This window comes from Hoplias malabaricus, chromosome 3 (assembly GCF_029633855.1).
Source record: "Hoplias malabaricus isolate fHopMal1 chromosome 3, fHopMal1.hap1, whole genome shotgun sequence".
Taxonomy (NCBI): Eukaryota; Metazoa; Chordata; class Actinopteri; order Characiformes; family Erythrinidae; genus Hoplias; species Hoplias malabaricus.
Genome location: NC_089802.1, coordinates 70,643,579 through 70,661,896, shown reverse-complemented (window position 1 = coordinate 70,661,896; position 18,318 = coordinate 70,643,579). Strand labels below are relative to the sequence as shown.

The window sequence follows — 18,318 nt, the reverse complement described above, 5'->3', positions numbered from 1 at the left end:
CCCTAACCTGTGTAATAATGCACAGAAATAATTGTACTCTGTAGAGAATGTGTATTTGTTTTAACTTAGAATATTAACAATTGAGCAGGGGCCAAAATGTTTGCATGTACAGTATATGAGGGTGTAATTTATTTCTCTGCCCCACCCTCAGGACCTCTGTCTGCAGCGCATGGCTGCTAAGTCTTCTTATATATATATAGAGAGAGAGAGAGATGCTGAAATTTTTAAATATTTGGGCCAATAAATCAACATAAATTCAAGTAACAATTTCAAATACAATTTAATACAAGATATAGAATGCCTAAAACACATTTTGGACTGTATTATAGGTGTTGTTAATATTCTAATAATAAGATAATAAGTGAATACAAGTACACATTCTCTACAGAGTACAAATAGTTTTGTGCATTGTAACCCAGTTAATTATCTGATATCATTATCCTATTATTAGAATATAAACAACACCTGTAATTTGTGCAAGGGTGCAAAAATGTTATAATAATCTGGTTATTTCTCTCTCTCTCTTCCCCACCCTCAGGACCTCTGTCGGCAGCACATGGCTGCAAAGTCCTCTTCAGCAAAGCAAGAGAGCGGGGTGGGGTCTGCAGGGGGTGGAGCGACAGTCGGGGGCTCGGGGGGAGGAGCAGGGACGGACACATCAAGGGTCAGCAGCGTATCATCTCAGTTCAGTGATGCCGCTCAGCCCAGCCCCAGCTCTCACAGCAGTACCCCCTCCTGGTGCGAAGAGCCAGCGCAGTCCAACATGGACATTTCCACTGGACACATGATACTGGTACACACTAATAATCGGTATTTTTATCTAATCTGCCTGACACACATCTATATTGCCATGGCAACACTTAACTATATTAATTTTTAGTTTTATCAGTATTTATCCACATGTAAATAAAAAAATAAATTACAGTGTGACATTCCTGGGATGTCTTTAGTGTAGGTCATAGTGCATAAGGTTAAATGAAACCTCCATAAGCCTTCCAAGACAACTGATATCAGCCAACATAATTACCTACAATGGCTTATTCCATCAAACATCACAGTTAGACAGGAATGTGGGAAGATGTTTTAGGTTGGGTTATGTTGTGACAGCACGTTAAAATTTTTAAATTACACAAAAAAAACTTTTAAACTCACTCTATTACAAAGACATTTTAGAACCACTTTTTAATAAAACACAATTTTATAATATTTAAAGATTCATTTATAGTAATTATTTAGAGATTAAACCCATAATGTTTCAAGTATCAAGTCTGGAATACCAGACTTCATGTTCCTACACTAAACACACATGCTCATTACCCTTTGTGGATCAGAAACCGTACTCTTCAGGGTACAGTGGGGTTTTTCCTGATAAAATTCCAATAACAAGGAAACTGGATTTGGCCTTTCTGTCCTTTATAATGTTTATACATTTTTCTTTTAACAGGTCAGGTTTGTATTTGAGATTAAAATCACAAATTCAGTAAAAGTCACATTCAGTAAATTCACAGAGTAAAACAGTTACAGTGTTCGTAGTTATGGCAAATAGCCCTTCCACATTTCCTCTGTTCCTTAGTGAACAAAACAAGCTACAGCAGGTTTGTAAGACATAACACTAATCTGGAAGCATGATATTAATGTTATTAATGCAAACTGAGTACCATCTGATATTGATATTTTAAAAAATTATTTGATACTGAGTTTTATTAGTACTTTTGAGAGTGTTGCAGAGTGTCATATGTAATTCTTGCTCTTCTCACTTCTACAGGCATACATGGAGGACCATGTGAAAAATAAGGACCGCCTGATGAAGGAGTGGGAGGCGTTGTGCTCCTACCAGGCAGAACAGAGCACTGTGTCAGTGGCTCAGAATGAGAGCAACCTAAAGAAGAATCGGTGTCCTGACGCTGTGCCATGTAAGCCTTATTTTAAAACAATTTCTCATATTGTTTTTTTTTTTGTTTGTTTTTTGTTTTGTTTTTTACTTTTTAAGGTTTTCCATAGATTAATACGAGCTTTTTATATTTTGTGTCTTCGTATCTTCGTTACTCATTCAATAGGATCACCTGTCTTTTTTTTTTGCTGCTGCTGCTGCTGCTGTTATTTCTCCAATTTATTAAAATAACAATATAATTTGCCCTGCACTCTCAAACATTTGAATCATTGTGGTTCTAAATATTGAATATGACAATGAATCTCAAGCTCTATTCTTTTTGTTCACTTTACCACCCCTTTGCTCACCCATCAAAGTGATAATTGTGTGTAATTCCATGCTGTGTTGTACAGACGATCACTCCCGTGTGAAGCTGAAGGCTGAGATTAACCCCTCGAGGACTGACTACATCAACGCCAGCACGATAGTAAGTGAAAGCAACAGAGCCGTTTGGCCTGTGTTCAGGTTTAGATCACCACAGGAAATAGAAAACATCCTGCCTCTGTCCAAAAGCCCTTAGTTAGACAGGGATTAAATCTAGAGGATACTGAGCAGTCTGAAAGGAGACTCTCCAATGAAAGGTAAATGTAGTCCAGGACTAGTCTTAATCTTTGACCAGAAAACCAACCCTAATCAAAATTTAAATGGTCACTTTTATAAATATACAACATACATACTTTGGAATTTCTATACCTTTCAAATGTAATTAAATTTAATTCACATTCAGTATTGAATATGCACAGAGGAGACTGTAGACACACACCTTTGGGTGTGTTTTTGCAGTACATGGTAAACCATGCTGCACCATACACATCTCTGACAGGTTTCATTTACCTTAATGAACCTGAAGTTTGAGTGGGTTTTATAATAATAATAATAAGTTACACTTATATAGAGCCTTTCACATACCCAAGGACGCTTTACAATGAGAAGAGATTTAGAGGAAAAACAAATTCCAAAATTTCAATATTTTTTTGAGGATGGAAAGAGGAAGAAGAACGGATGGAGGAGGGTAAGGAGTTCCAAAGTGTGGGGGCAACGCTGAAAGTCCTACCACCCATTGAGGAAATCCTGTATCTAGGGATTGTCAGAACAAGACTGGAATCAGCAGGTCTGAGTTTACGCAGGGTATATGTGTGTAGAAGTGACGACAAGTAAGAGGGAGCAAGGTCATGTAAGGCCTTAAATATCAACAGCAGAACCGGGAGCCAGTGAAGCTGGTGGAGGACAGGGGCTTTCTTAGAGTGTGTTAAGACTCTGGCCACAGAATTTTGAATATACTGAAGAGGGTGGAGTGTATTAGAAGGTAAGCCATAGAAGTGAGAATTACAACCATGAAGTAATGAAAGCATGCACCAGTATCTCTGCATCTTTACAGGAAAACAGGGCGGAGTCTAGCTATAGCACGCAGATAAAAAAATTCTGACTTAAGTTAGAGATTTGATATGTGGGATAAAGCTGAGAGAAGAATCAAACAGGACACCAATATTTCATATAGAGGATGATGGGTAAACATGGGTATTATCAATAATGATGGGACAGTCTGAATAGGCAGAAGTGGCTGACTTGGTACCAACAAGTAGAAATTCAGAGTGTATTATAATCAGTTTTAGGCATGTACTTACTTCTACTATTTATTAGCGACCTAATCAAATATGTCTTGATTGACTACACTGTTGCTGAACCAAACCTTGTATATCAGAACACACCATGAATTATAATCCAGGGTCTGCAGCTGATTTTTAATAAGTCTCTATAACTGCCATCTGTGGAAATGTCACCAGAGTCTGTCTGTCTTATCTAATGGCACACCTTTGCATTTGCTCTGCCATCTCACAGCAAAACTCACCCCACTCAGCTTCCCCCCTTATACAGGAACCTCGCCCCCCTTCAGTTGCCAAGGCAACAAAATCCATTTATTCCACAGTGATGTGCAGGGCTGCCTTGGGTTCCGGAATCCCCATCTTGCCGTTGCCATAGCTACGGCGTATTGATGTAGCCCAGGCAGAGTTGGTTTGGAATCCCTGCTGTTCTGTTGTAGCGAAAGGGGATCATCTATTAAGCCTTCCTGTGTGCTGACCACATGAATGGCCTGTTGCCATGGCGAAGGGCCCGTCCATGGTCAGAGGGGGCCGAAGCACTGACCCTCGACCTTTTGTCTCCTTTTGACCCTTTAGATTGAGCATGACCCAAGAATGCCAGCGTACATCGCCACCCAAGGACCCCTCTCACACACCATCTCTGACTTTTGGCAGGTCAGTTTGTATGTGTGTGTGTGTGTATGTGCATTTATATTTTATGATCAATAGTGACAACCATATATTCTGTACATTTCTTGCTACAGCAAAAATGAGTGTATTATAATCAGTGTATTATAGCTTTAAACATCATTATAACATCAACATTCTAATGCTGTAGCCACAAGATGGATGTGGAAGCATGGAACTAATGTGACACAAATGTTTCCTTCAATTACATAAAACATAATAATAGTGTGTTATTTGTTTGTATATGTTTATATGTCAATGAGTTGTTAGTTTATCAAAAAGACTGCAGTGTGTGTTTGTGTTTAATTTAGATGGTCTGGGAGAACGGCTGTACTGTGATTGTAATGATGACTGCGCTTGTTGAGGATGGAGAGAAGCAGTGTGACCGCTACTGGCCTGATGAGGGCTCCTCGCTCTACCACATCTATGAGGTATTTTAAACCATGAGTATGATTAATGTAACTGTGTTTTATTTAATCTCTTTCTGGTGTATTTAAACACCTCAGTGAATTAATATATTTACAAAGCCAAATGGTCATTTTTGGTCACTCACAGGTCAACCTGGTGTCAGAGCATATCTGGTGTAATGATTTTCTGGTGCGTAGCTTCTATCTGAAGAACGTCCAGACACAAGAAACCCGCACTCTCACTCAGTTCCACTTCCTGAGCTGGCCTGCGCAGGGCATTCCAACATCCACACGCCCTCTGTTGGACTTCCGCAGGTACTGCGCCACACAAAGTTTCCTCTGTCGAGCGTGTATCATACTATTGGCCCTCTCGTCTCCTGATATCCTGGCTTTATATTGTCTCGTCTATCAGCTCAGCATCCCTCTTTTGGGTGATAAGTGTGTAATATTGCCTCAAGGGTTTCTCTTGTGGGCATGTTGAGCCTCATCTCCATAACTAGGGTTTGATTTCCAGCTTTGGCAGGGACACATTACTATATCAATAAGAGGGCTCATAAAAGTACATTAGCCTACGGCTGTAACAAATTTGACATGGCAAAGCATCTGTCAAATTTCATAATATAATACGGGGTGTCTCAAAAATAAAGGAAACAGAGACATACGGAAGCACCCATATAAAACTGTTAGGACACAAGTTGTGTTTAAATTTTGTTCACTGTCATTTTATACAGGTGTTTCCTTATTTTCCCTTTCCTTACTTTTGAGACACACTATATAAAATAAATCTGTATTATGTGTTTTTTTTCATTCCTGTTCTGCGACAATGACAAGTGAGTTTGGCAATTGCTTGTTTGTTGTCTGCAAAGGTCTTTACCAACGCAGCTCATCGTGCTAGTCTAAAATATGAATAAAATGCCTTCCTGACAGTTTAGGGAAAAAATGACAAGAATAGAGACGGGATTTCATACCAGCCTTGTTTATGATTAGTCGCAGGAATTTTCTGTACCCAGTCATTTAGATTCTCACCTCACTGTGTTATAATTTATTTTCATGCGGTTGAGAAAAATCGATTTGTCACTTGTCATTAAATCTTGGCTGGAAATTGTGTGCTCTCGTAGGAAATGAGTGGTTGTCTGACACGTTGTCTCCCTCTAATGCGAATGTAGAGTTATCCTCTGTGCTTTCCCTGTAGTCTTCAGTCTTTGTCATGATTCCTTTATCTCTGTGTCTCTCAGCCTCCTCTCTCCTTTTGTCTCTGTTTCTTACTTTCTGCATTTGTATTCAGTCTCTTTTCCACCATTTGTCTCTGTTTTGTCATGCTACCCTTATCTCTCTGAACATTCTGTCTCTCTCTGTCCTTCTCTCTCTCTCTCTATCTCTCTATCTCTCTCTCACTGTGCGTGTGCGATGGAGCGCAGCGGGGCCCATGGTATTGCACAGCTGTCTGTGTCATTTTTGTGGTTTGCAGCTAGTAATCTGGGTCCAGTTGCATAGTCACAAAAATGAGCACGGACAGGTGTGGCTGCAGCAAGAGCAACGCTGATGACACGCTCCATCGCCTCAAAGCCTCCTCCTACTGTCCATTCTACCTGTCTCTCACTCTGACTCTCTCAGCCTATCTGCCTTCCTCGTAGCTGGCTAGCTTGTGACAGCTAGCTAGCTGTCTGTTGGTGTCTGTCGGTCTGTTTCTGTGTCTGTTTGTCTATGTACCTGTTTGTCTGTTCTCTGTCAGTTTTTCTCTGTTTGTACAAAGCAAATTAAAAGTCCCAAGTGGGCCTTCCTTGAGTCTTGTAGCTTGCATTTTCCCTGATGGTAATAAATTTAATGTATTTATATAAACTGCACAATTTTTTCCAAACGTTTGTAGACACCTGTAATAACAAGTGAATACCTTTGTAATTTGATGGAGTAGTTGATGTGATGCAGACGTTACCCTCCAACATCAGTACCTGACCTCACTAATGCGCCCCTGGCCGACTGGTGCATAAACATCTAAAGAACGTTGACAGCACATAGCTTTTGGTGCAGCAATGAGACATTCACCTAAAAATACCCTTTATTTCAGAAGAAATCTTGGATGTGCCCTAGAACGTTTGAACAAAATAGACCCAACCTTAAAACCTGCTCCTTTGGTTATGAGCATTAATCTGCCAATTTTCTTAATCAAACAAGGTGTATAAACAAACATGGCCTCTAGTGAATAATCAAAGTAGGTTTTATGTAGATGTTGCTTAAACAGCATTTTCCTACATTCATAAGGAAAGACATATCTTTCTGATATGTGTCATGGACATGCCGTATTTGGGGTAAACTGTGACAAGAATTTGTGTTGTCTATATCAATGGCTGCCTTTAGTCCTCTAAACCAAAAATCTGTCCTTCTAGCTACATTGAATTTGACTGTAAAATAAAGCAAGCTAAGGTCAGTTTATATGTCGGCACATATCGACATTTTCAAATACAGATAATATTGAATATTACCTCAAGGCAAGCTGGCACCTTTCTACTGGAGTTTCATATTTTAATTTGAATTTACTCTGGTGTTCTTTATCAGAATGAAAAGCCTTACTGTAATCTTTCCAATTGCTTTTCAGAATGTGTGTATTTCTTTTCTTTTATATGCACTTTTGAACTAATAGGAGTTAAATATAACTAATGAATTGGAAAGACATTGTATATCATTTTACTTATTGGAACAAGGCAATTCCTCACACTGGCTTCCCATTTTTACATGTTAATACATTTCTATTTATTTGATTGGGTTTCCTGTTGTAATCTCTTTTAAAGTGTGAGCGTCTCTCTCCTCTCTCTCGTCTGTCTCTCTGCCTCTTCCCTTCAGGAAGGTGAACAAATGCTACAGAGGACGATCCTGCCCCATCATTGTCCACTGCAGGTACACACTCACTGTGTAAATGCCTCCCCTACACAGCAGCTTTCTAAAAATAGGTTGCTTTGTTCTGTTTTCTTGTTGACTCCAAAACAGTGTCTGATTGTTTCTGTAATTATTAATATTTTTGTCTTGGACTTACATTTTTGTCGAACAATGTCATGTTAATATGTACAGTGGCTTGGTTTGATACAGAATTACCAGCTAAGTGTCTTCCCCTCTCTCCTCCAGTGATGGTACAGGCCGAACTGGAACCTACATCCTGATTGACATGGTTCTAAACCGCATGGCTAAAGGTGGATCACTAAGCTGCTTACATTGTCATGCTTACCTACCATTTCATATATTCTATTATTTTTATGATAATCCTCATTTATGCATTTAGTGCCTAGTAACGGTGTGTTGGCCAATCATAATTCATACATGTTCTAATTTACCTGCAAATTAGGGATTAGTATATTTTACTTCTCTCTTTTTCTGGTTTGTTTCTCATTGTTTCTTATGCAGTATACATGATAAGAGTTTGTTTATTGCATCAAGGAGTGATGATTCTGAGTTTTGTGTTGTCATTCTGATGTAGGGGTGAAGGAAATTGATATTGCTGCAACTCTGGAGCACATTCGAGACCAGAGACCAGGAATGGTGCGCACGAAGGTAAGTTTACTCTATGGTGTTCCCTGGTTGTAAACGTAGGGCAGTGCATTACAGTAAGCTGCAAACAAAACTTCCCATTTTCTAAATAAAACAAATGTAGTATTTGATGCAAGGCCAGAAATCACTGTTAAAGCATGATCTTCGAACCCTCAGACAGCATAGTATGAGAAACCGTCATGCTACGCCGATAAACATAGCCACATTGGCTTGTGTGTATCATGGAAAACTTGTCAATTACAGCAACACTAGGTAAGATTAGTTATTTTTAATATTGGGCTCCACCTAGAGTTGCAGAGTGCAATTCACTTTTACAGAACTGTCCTGAAACAGAATTGACCAGTCACCTCCAAAATTAACATAGTGCAGTTTCTGCAGTGCTGAGCTGATTTTAAACTATACTTTTAATGTAAAAACACAATCTGTTGCTCTTTAACTTAGTTTGCATTTTTTGCAGTGTGTTGCAGGCATTTTACAATTTACAAAATTAAACATCAGGTTGGTCAGTGACAACATTGTCATTTTTTTTCTTTGTACTTTAGTTGGGTTAATAAATGTCCAAAAGCACTACTTTTCTGGAGACAGGACTGTATAATATGTCATATAATAATTTTCAAACTGTTTCAAGGGATGAGATGGGGGTTTCACAGAGAATGCCTTTAAAATATAATCTGGAGTGATGTTGAGACGTGTCCTCCTCTTTCCTCAGGACCAGTTTGAGTTTGCTTTGACTGCTGTGGCCGAAGAGGTCAATGCCATCCTTAAGGCTTTGCCTCAGTGAGACCAGGACCGGGGCGCTGCTTAAAACACACACATATACACACACACACTCCTTTTGGAATATATTAATGCATGGGAGCAACCACACAAATCCTGGCCCTCACTTTTGATTCTAGCACTGCTGGAAACTGCCTGTATAGACCACTTTACTAAACACACAAACACACACACACTGGTATCAATGATGGTGGAAATGAAGGGGTGTAGTTAGACTATTAGAAGAGTTGTTTTTCCCCCCTATAAAGTGGACCATGTTAATTACAAGCACAGGGCATCTGACCTGATACTACATTAAAATGTCAAGAAGCATATAAAATGTGTTAAATTACAATAGGCATTAGCTAATTACTTTTGTCCAGCACCTCAGCTGTCCACTGTATGCTTAGAATTTTCCCCTCTTAAAAATCTGATGTGATTAGTTTTACAAAAATAAGATAATGTGGTGTAATTTAATTACCAGATTATCTCATGGAGTTGCAAATACACTGTTAAGAGACTGCATCAGTAAAGATTTCAGTGCACATTATCTGCTATAAATAAGTGAAAATTAGCCCAGGGTATATTAATCCTGTACAGATTGACCAATCTTCAATAATGGCCTGTGGAAAAGGGGTATTCAGCACGAGTTGACTCAAGTATGTACACAGTTAAGGCATTTAGTAATGCTAGGCATGGCACATATCAGGCTCTCTTCAAGTTGTATTGATAGGTTTGTATGAGACTGGTTCTTCATCAGTGGTCAGTTTTTGGCCACAGGACGCTGTTAAGTATCATGTTTATTTAATCTGATAGCTGTCAGTAAATTGAGTAGCCACACCCACTGCTCATTTATGAATTTGATCTATTTTGATTTATCTAGATTGACAATAAATATTACACATGTTCTGCGCTAAAATTCCATTTCCCATGTAAAACTAATCACTTTAACAGGACTTAAAAATATTTTATTGACAGTGGGGTAAGTCGTAAGCTTTGCAAGGACACAGTTGTCAAACCTTTGCGCTGAGATTAGTTCTGGTCTGAAAATGTTCATGTGTTTAGCATTGGGTGGGTCTTAATGTCCTGATTGAAATTGAACTTGGTTTTGTTTGTTTTTGTCTTTTTTATTTGGGGGACTACGTTTAATAATCCACTCATCACTACTTTGGCCACACCCCTGATTTGTCGAATGGTTGCAGGAATGGGGGCATAATACCTGAATTAATATTAGAAAACAAACAATTTAAGACTGAATTTTGCCTTCTGACAGTTTAAACAAGAAATGAAAAAAGCTGTAATTGGCACAGGTCCCATCTCACAAACACAGACAGGTCACAGGGCTCGTTTTAAAAACCCAAACCCATTGCAAACTCTTGCCTTACCGTTTCTTTCCTTATTAAAAAAATGGAACGTGTTGAAGAGTAATCCCCTGGTCCTTATATTTGCTCTTCTCTTTGGATAAGGCCTCCAATTCCATTGGCGTAACTATGGTGATGGCTTTGTCCCTTCTCCACCTAAGCATTGCTGTGAGTATTTTCCCAGGATCCTCTAGTCTCCAGAAGCATTAGTGCATGAGAGGCTTTAGAGAATGCAGCTGGACAGAGATCACACTTGACCAGGCTCTCGATGCGTTACTGCAGCTTGGTGACTTTGATTCCTATGTGTTATCAGCTGAATGCTCTTGCTTTGTTCTTAAGTCTCCACTCCAATCCAAACTTTGTCACTCTCTCTTAGATACTTCTTAGAACTTCTTGAATGTGATTGATTTACTGTTTGTTCCTTCTTGCATCAATATAAAAAACTATATAAAAAATATATCGTATCTAAGTAAAAATATATTTATTTTGTATTTTGTGATTAATAAAAATCTGTTTTGTGACGTGATGCAGCAGCATCACTGTGTATATGCGTTTTTTCTGCATTCTGGGAATAGAATCCTTAATCGATAAATTGAGTAATACTCAAAGATTTGCACCCCTTAGGATTAATGCATTAATCTACTTTAAGTAGAACCGATGGTAGACATAGACTTGTGCACTCACAGCTTATATATTTATATACAGATATATCCTTCATATCAAAGCATAAAATGAAATGTGGAAACTGCAGCAATGGCCCATGAGTCTAAAGTTGCCAAGATAGAGAGGGGATAGAACCTCCAGGCACTGTACTGTAGAGTAATAGACCAGTATTCTCAGGTGTGGTTGAGAACCATTTAACAACTGGACTGATGTATCTAGAGTAAAACCCTGCCAGATAATGAGAACAGACTCCCCGCTACCCTGGATTTGCATACTGGCAAACAAAATACAGTACACAAGTTACATGTTATTTTATTGACAATATCTAAACATGGAGTTATAGTGACTGGAAAAAAATGTTTACAATGTTTAAAAATTAGAAATAATAAAAAAATAATGAGGATTGTGTTGGCACAAAACAAAATGAGTGTTGTGGTCTGACTTTTATAGACTGGCATCATATGGCTTTTGGGCTACCAAGAGCTCAAGAACTAAATAAAAAAGTCAGCTAGCACTTTCATTCTGATAGGAGGTAACCATTCTAAATGCCTGTGTTAGATATATATATATATATATAATTATTCTGCATGTACTGGTTTATATTCTCATATTTCTCCGTTGAGCATTTTTCAGTGGCTCAGCTTTTCCCCATGGAGTATTCTGTTCTGCCTTCCTCAGATAGCCATAGTACACATCACAAACTACAAGAGGAAATAAAAGCCATGTTTGTAAATGATTACATATTAAATAATGTCAGTTTCATTCACGTTGGAAGGCTAATTTCTAAATAAATGTCATAATCCAAGCAGATGTTATCTGTGTGGTGCAAACATTTGCTGGGCCTTAAAATTATGGGAGATTAAGGCTAATTGTTAGGGGAAAAAAACTAAACAGTTCTGCTGTTCCTAAGGCAATTATTATAGCTTCTTGTTATGGCACATTTGATATAAAGCAAGAAATGCACTAAACATTTTACCACAAAATATACAAGTAAATAAAATGTCCACTTACATCATCGAACTGGAAATTTACTGCTCCTTGTTGCATATTGTCTCTCCTTCTGAAGTTCTCTGCAAAAAAAAAGGGTATCAAGTGGTAAACATCTGCATCCATTAAGTTATCATTCAGGCTGCTGAAGAACATAAAGAATAAACTGATAAAGTGTGTAGAGGGAAATTTTAGATCTTTCTTTAATGCAGTGGTTCCCAAAATTTTGCAGTGCAATTTTTGTGGAATAAATTCAAGACCCCACACTTAGAGGTCTTTTGCTTCCAGACTCAACTGGAATTTATTTTAAACAGTGTCATTCGTACAAAACTGGAACTATAAGAACTGCATGAATTACACATCAGATTACATTCATTACAGATGTATAAATTACAAATGGTATAAAAAAGCAACTCGGAGAACACTTGGCAATTGTGAGAAATGTGTGAAACGAGAGGGGTACAAAAAGATAAACATGTACAATATTCATATGCTCCACGTCCACTGCAGTTTTTACGATCTAAAATCCAAAAACCCAAATCATCAGTTTGATACATTAATGTAACCTATATAAACCAAAAATGAGTGGACCTCTTCACGAGTTCCATTTGTGGTGAAAACACCCACCCCACTCACCTGTTAGAGCCCTGAGTTTCACACAGCAGGCCACATAGTCATCAAAGTAGATCTTGCCTCCGCGACTAAAGCGGTTAACGATGCAAACCAAAGCCTGAGGACTCAGTCTGTATCCTGAAGTCCACAAACACAATTTAAGTGTTAGCAAAACCCACAATCAAGTGCCATTTTAACCACAGCAACATACACACTGCTGCCTTCAAAACAGAAAACTAGCTTAAGTAAAACAAGCACACTACGCTTCACCAGATTAGGGTGACCAGACGTCCTCTTTTACCCGGACATGTCCTTTTTTTTAGACTTAAAAAAATGTCCCGGCGGAATTTCACAAACATCCGGGGTTTTGTTTTTCTAGAGCGTACATAGAACTTCGAGATGCGTTTCTTTCACAAACTAGTCCCGCCCTCCCCTACTCCGATTGGTTCGCTTGAGTAAAAAGGGGCGTGGTGAAGTAGCCTAAAATCTTCGGATTGGACGGTCTGACTGTAGAGCTACCGTTATTGGTTGATAACCTTCTCTGTAAACATTAAACATTTAATTGGTCAGTCTGCACGTCAGTAGCCACCCCCACCCCCGGGAAACGTGTACTCTTTTTCAGATCTGGTCACCCTACACCAGATATAGTCCTAATACTGCAATAATCTGTCACACAATTAGAATTGTAAGGGACTCTGGATAAAAATATCTCTTAAATGCACCTGGGTTATGCATATCGTTTTGAAAACTGAACATTCATACGAGTTCCATACTGTGTGCATTGGGCCTTAATTTCAGATTGAAAATCAACCCTATTCTGCACTTGTTAAATAAATTAACTGAAAGCCACTAAGAAAAAAAACCCTTCAAACTCACCCATGTTGCTGATGGACTGTGAGAACTCATGAGGCTCCACTGTCCCACTGTTGTCTCTGTCAACCATCATAAAGTTCTGTTTCCAGCCATTCAGTGCAGCAAACAACTCTTTAAACTCGTTGAATCCCATTTTACCAGAGTAATCTCTCTAGAGAATTGCAGTTAAGGAAGTGGAACCAAAATGCAGACAACACCAGTAGAGAAATTTAACTGTGCTTGATATAATATTGGGGTGATTTACGTCACAATTATGTCTATATGTAATTACCCTATTAATGATTGTTTATTCATTTTATTTATATAACTAACAAAGAATCTGGATCTTCAAATTTTCTGCAGAACTCCTGGACTAGAAATTTTCAAAGTTATTTGTTTTTTATGGCACAGTGTAGTCTCGCATTGACACGTCCTCTAGGGAGAGTCTGGTATCTTAACATTTAACGTGTCCAAGAACCACCTACTACAGCAGGAAACTAAATTTGACTGATACACAAAAGGAAATCACAAGTCTGCTATTTGGCATGACGTGTAGGAGGAGGCAGATAGCCAGTGCATCTGGCCAAAACCTGACAAGTAAGGCCAGGTTAGGGCACTGATAATATCAGACTCTCCAACTTGTGGGTGGAGTACCTGTGGCTGAGACTAGGTGCAGCATAACAACAAAGGCCTTATCATCTTCCTGTAGTATATTACAATCGATCTGGATTAAATGAATATTATATACAGCGTTTTAATGATAAACAACTATTTAAAGTTCTCTAAAACTGAATTCTTCAAGTTTTTTAACTAATCCTTTAAAGAATTTAAACTGCTTGATTCACCCATTAAAACACTGACAGAGAGACAAAGTACTGATAATGTGATAGTGTGTAATGTTCATGTGTTCATCTAGCCCTCCAGATGTCTGAAAAACAGTTCCCTGTTTGAATCAAAAGGATACATCCAGCATGGCGATCATAATCCTACATGTTTCCAAGCTGAAGGCTGCAACAAAGGACATAAGCTTGGGTCATGTGAAAGAATGGATCTATACATCTCTTAAAGAACAGGTTGTGTTCTTAAAGACATCATTGTGTAATTTCTGGGACTATCAGATACCACAAATGTTGCAGTTTGTTGCAGTCAACTTACGCATATAGCTGCCACTGAATCCACTCTGCGTCAAACATCTCTGTAGTTCCTCAGCATCTACTTCACCATCCTGAGAAAACAGAACCTTATTACCACATGGCCTCCAGCTTCTTTTTCACTAGCTTTAGTCAGTTGACCAGGTTACTTCCCTGGGATTATGAGTGTGTGGTTTTTCAGTTCCTCAGAACAAGCTCTAAATCAGGTATTTTTGTGCCACAGCTCACATTCTCAGAGTTCTATTTTTACCTGGCCGGCTATAGCAGTGAAGTAACCCCACATGGGGTCTTGTGCAGGAGGGGCACCAAAAGTGCCAGGGTAAGCTCCGTACTGGGGTGGGAATCCCCCTCCTGGAGGACCACCCATCGGGACTCCTGCCATTGGCATCCCGGGCATATGACCACCATACTGAGAGAAAAAGAGAAAACGAGGGAAGAAACAGAGAAAAAAAGTCAATGAAAGAGTTCAGAAGAAATCAGACAACTGGAGATGTGAAAATGTCAGTTTCTCCACAAACCCCCACGTATTTCCTGTTCAGCCGTGGTTCCCACCAATCTAGCAGTTCTATGGTCACCTACTTTATGTAGTACATTCAAACACAAAAATAATTTAACTAATATTTTGAGCTGAAAAATAATCTTGTATTAAATGTATTTATTGTTCCTCTAAAAGCCGAGTGTCCTGACATGTTGCTACACAACAAAATGTTCTTTAGTGCGGTTTCAAAATTGTGAATTTAAGAGGAAGTTAACCTTGTTTTCACCCAAGCACCTCAGTTGGTTGTTTTATCAATTGTTCCATTCATTCATTATCTGTAAGCGCTTATCCAATTCAGAGTCGCAATGGGTCCAGACCCTACCTGGAATCATTGGGCTCAAGACGGGAATACACCCTGGAGGGGACGCCAGTCCTTCATAGGGTGACACAGACACACACACATTCACTCACACACTCACACCTATGGACACTTTTGAGTCACCAATCCACCTACCAACGTGTGTTTTTGGACTGTGGGAGGAAACCGGAGCACCCGGAGGAAACCCACGCAGACACAGGGAGAACACACCAACTCCTCACAGACAGTCACCCGGAGCGGGAATCGAACCCACAACCTCAGGTCCCTGGAGCTGTGTGACTCTAGAGCTACAAAAAATTTAAATCAATAAACTATATTATAACTTAGGAAACCAGAGCACCCAGAAGAAACCCACGCAGACACAGGGAAAACACACCAAACTCTTCCCAGCTGGAGCTGTGTGACGGCGACACTAACTGTTGGGCCACCATGTCGCACACAAACTACACAATTAATAGAAAAAAAAAATAATTAACTGATTATAAAAATAATAGTAGCCACTATAAAAAAACACTGTTTTCTGCTTTCATGTGGTGGTCCATTCATAACGTCTCACACCATATCTATGATAGATTCATTCACTGTTTCTGTGTTTTAGCCACTTTTTTTTATATTATTTTTTGTTCGTACTACGATAACTTTTAATCACCCTCTAACAATTTTGAAATTTCGCTTTCAGATTAGCTAAAAATATCATTTTTTTTACCTTTGTCAGTCATAAATTATTAAATATTTATCAGTTCTGAGTTGCCACTCTGCAGAAACTCAGATATGTAGCAGAAATTCAAAAAAACTAATAAAGAGTTTGTTGCAGTTACCTTTTATTTTTCCTCGAATTAATCCTCGACATATTGCTCATTATTCTGATGTCAAAGGTCATGGTTAGGTGTGTTTTATATATTTATGTTATTTTAACCATGATCATCTGTGCTAAAATGCACTAGTTCAACCTGATTTACCACCTTAAATCGAAAGAGGATTTTTCCAAGTTTTCACCAGGGAAATTGTGATGGAAAAATTGTGATCTTGACTCATGCTCATGCTAAAACTGGAAAGACAAACAATCAACAAATGCTCTAATACTCTAATTCAACCTACGTCCAGTGTGCTTATGATGCTGAAATATCCTCAAGGGGGTGAAGCAACACTTTCTCTGAAATTTCTCATTTAGAGCAGAGCGAGTTTAATGGTCTTGTTTAGACTTGTTTTAAGCCGAATGCCAGCTTTGGTAAAACAGCAAAGGCCAGGCTTTTTCCCTGTGCAGGACTTGTCTGTAGTGAAGGGTGTTAATAAATAATTAACAGAAACAGTTATTTTTCCTCATATGTTTGTTATGAGGCATTACCCACAGAAAAGTGCAGAGTATGGATTTATGTATTTTACAGAATTTAATTCGCATATTTAAGAAATTACACAATCTGTTGATTACTGCTGTGAACTTTTTGTTCTAGTGAAAGTATTTCTTTCTGAATTGCTTTCACAGAATTGACAAAAGACAGCCACGCCCACATTTCTTTAGAAATCCTGCCAGCCGGTCAGTACATTTACTGATCGGATCTACTCAACTTTCACACACCTGAAGGACAGGTACATATTAACGTAATGCATTGTGTGAAAACCGCGACCCTGAAATGGAGAAGCGGAGAAGAAAATGATGATGATGATGATTGTGTGAAAAATTGCTGAGGTCTGAGGAGAGAGAAGAATTGTTGATACAAGTGATAAAGGCAGAATTTAGGCGTAAACATACCAATTTTGGACCCTGCATATCTATCCCCAGTCCCTCAATAATAATAAAAATCTTTGCTCAAGTTTAACAAAATGATTTCCTCTTTTAATAAACAGCTAATTAAGCAGTCAGAAAATAATGGCTCATTTCATTTGATTAGCTGGAGAGCATATTATTATATCCAGGGAAATAATTGAAGTCCCCATCTGGTCATTGATGATGCTTAGATGGCCTACATGTTCACCGTTAGTAAACAGTTCTATGAATATGTAACGAGTCCCCAGCTCCATCTCCACTCACATCTCCAGCTCGAAAGCCCTGCCACGCATGTTGATGGCGTTGGTTTCTTAGGTTTATGACGTAAGAAATCTGTGCTGCCTTAAATTGACTGCTCGAAACTGGGGTTTCAATAAAAACATCCACACGGACACGTTAACAAGGTCAAAACCTGATTTTCACTTTAAGGTGAAGGGGAAATTGAACCTCACCCCAAACGTGACATTATTAAATGCATTGAAACCTGTTGATGGTCGCAAAAAAATATCAGCCTGAATATATTCAGCGTACTGTATTGTTATCTTCATATCATTTAACAGTATTTATGTTAAGGTAACGTCCAGCCATTTTCCCTCAAAGCGCAGTTCAGAAGCATTTCGACGTTGTGTTAATTTGATTGGATAATTAGCTCGAGTCCAGCGAGAAAGAAAAAATCGTCCCGAAATGACATTAAGACTACAGTGTGTGATAAAGGTATAGTAAATAATAGGATACAAAATATATATAAATATATATATAGTAAATCTTACTCCTCCATATCCTGGATACGCCATATCTTGTTCCGTTAGCAGAGCGGAGAAATCTTTAGTGGAACTTGGCCAAAGTCTCTTCTCGGAAGCCTTCCACTTCCTACTACAGAGACATGGGGTGCTTACAAATTTAACTCCCTACTCCCTATCTAGTGCACTGTGTAGGGCATGGCTGTAGTTGAATGAGATTGCCTGGTGTCGCGCCCCTTAACCACTGCCCACAACTTTACCTTTTTTGGTGATTTGCCGCCACGATGTTTCTTAACACGCCCCCAACACGAAATGTAAGGATTTATAAAAAAAGCCGAATTTGCCCCTAGTAAATAGCTGATATTCATGTGCGCTCATCTCATAATAAGGTAATTTCCAACAGGACTTTTATTGTTATTGAGGTGATTTTCAT

General features: G+C 38.7%; 2 protein-coding genes across 3 annotated transcripts in view; one reads left to right on the top strand and one right to left on the bottom strand.

The window, feature by feature from the left end:
• The window catches only part of ptprnb (protein tyrosine phosphatase receptor type Nb), a 34,921-nt gene extending 24,115 nt beyond the window's left edge, over window positions 1-10,806 (top strand). For both annotated transcript variants that reach the window (XM_066664105.1, XM_066664106.1), the window contains 10 exons: window positions 539-793; window positions 1,766-1,913; window positions 2,284-2,357; window positions 4,108-4,185; window positions 4,509-4,628; window positions 4,753-4,919; window positions 7,443-7,496; window positions 7,722-7,786; window positions 8,071-8,144; window positions 8,851-10,806. In XM_066664105.1, coding sequence (XP_066520202.1) covers window positions 539-793; window positions 1,766-1,913; window positions 2,284-2,357; window positions 4,108-4,185; window positions 4,509-4,628; window positions 4,753-4,919; window positions 7,443-7,496; window positions 7,722-7,786; window positions 8,071-8,144; window positions 8,851-8,922 — 1,107 coding nt within the window. In that variant the 3' untranslated portion in view covers window positions 8,923-10,806. The remainder of the gene's footprint in view (window positions 1-538; window positions 794-1,765; window positions 1,914-2,283; window positions 2,358-4,107; window positions 4,186-4,508; window positions 4,629-4,752; window positions 4,920-7,442; window positions 7,497-7,721; window positions 7,787-8,070; window positions 8,145-8,850) is intronic.
• Window positions 10,807-11,292: 486 nt separating this feature from the next.
• Window positions 11,293-18,048, bottom strand: gca (grancalcin). Its single transcript, XM_066664107.1, has 8 exons — window positions 17,916-18,048; window positions 14,774-14,932; window positions 14,528-14,597; window positions 14,337-14,380; window positions 13,397-13,544; window positions 12,545-12,658; window positions 11,933-11,991; window positions 11,293-11,622 (listed from the first exon to the last, which is right to left on the bottom strand). The coding sequence occupies exons 1-8, from the start codon at window positions 17,937-17,939 to the stop codon at window positions 11,596-11,598; spliced, it is 645 nt and encodes a 214-aa protein (XP_066520204.1). The 5' UTR covers window positions 17,940-18,048; the 3' UTR covers window positions 11,293-11,595.
• Window positions 18,049-18,318: the final 270 nt, after the last annotated feature.

What these genes read in the sequence shown, in the direction of transcription:
- gca (XM_066664107.1), bottom strand. Translation starts at nt 17,939, where the DNA reads ATGGCGTATCCAGGATATGGAGGA. An exon ending in TTATGATCGCCATGCTGGAT is followed by an intron (nt 13,545 to 14,336) that starts GTATCCTTTTGA and finishes GCAATTCTCTAG; the next exon opens with AGAGATTACTCTGGTAAAAT. An exon ending in TAAATTTCCAGTTCGATGAT is followed by an intron (nt 11,623 to 11,932) that starts GTAAGTGGACAT and finishes TTCCTCTTGTAG; the next exon opens with TTTGTGATGTGTACTATGGC.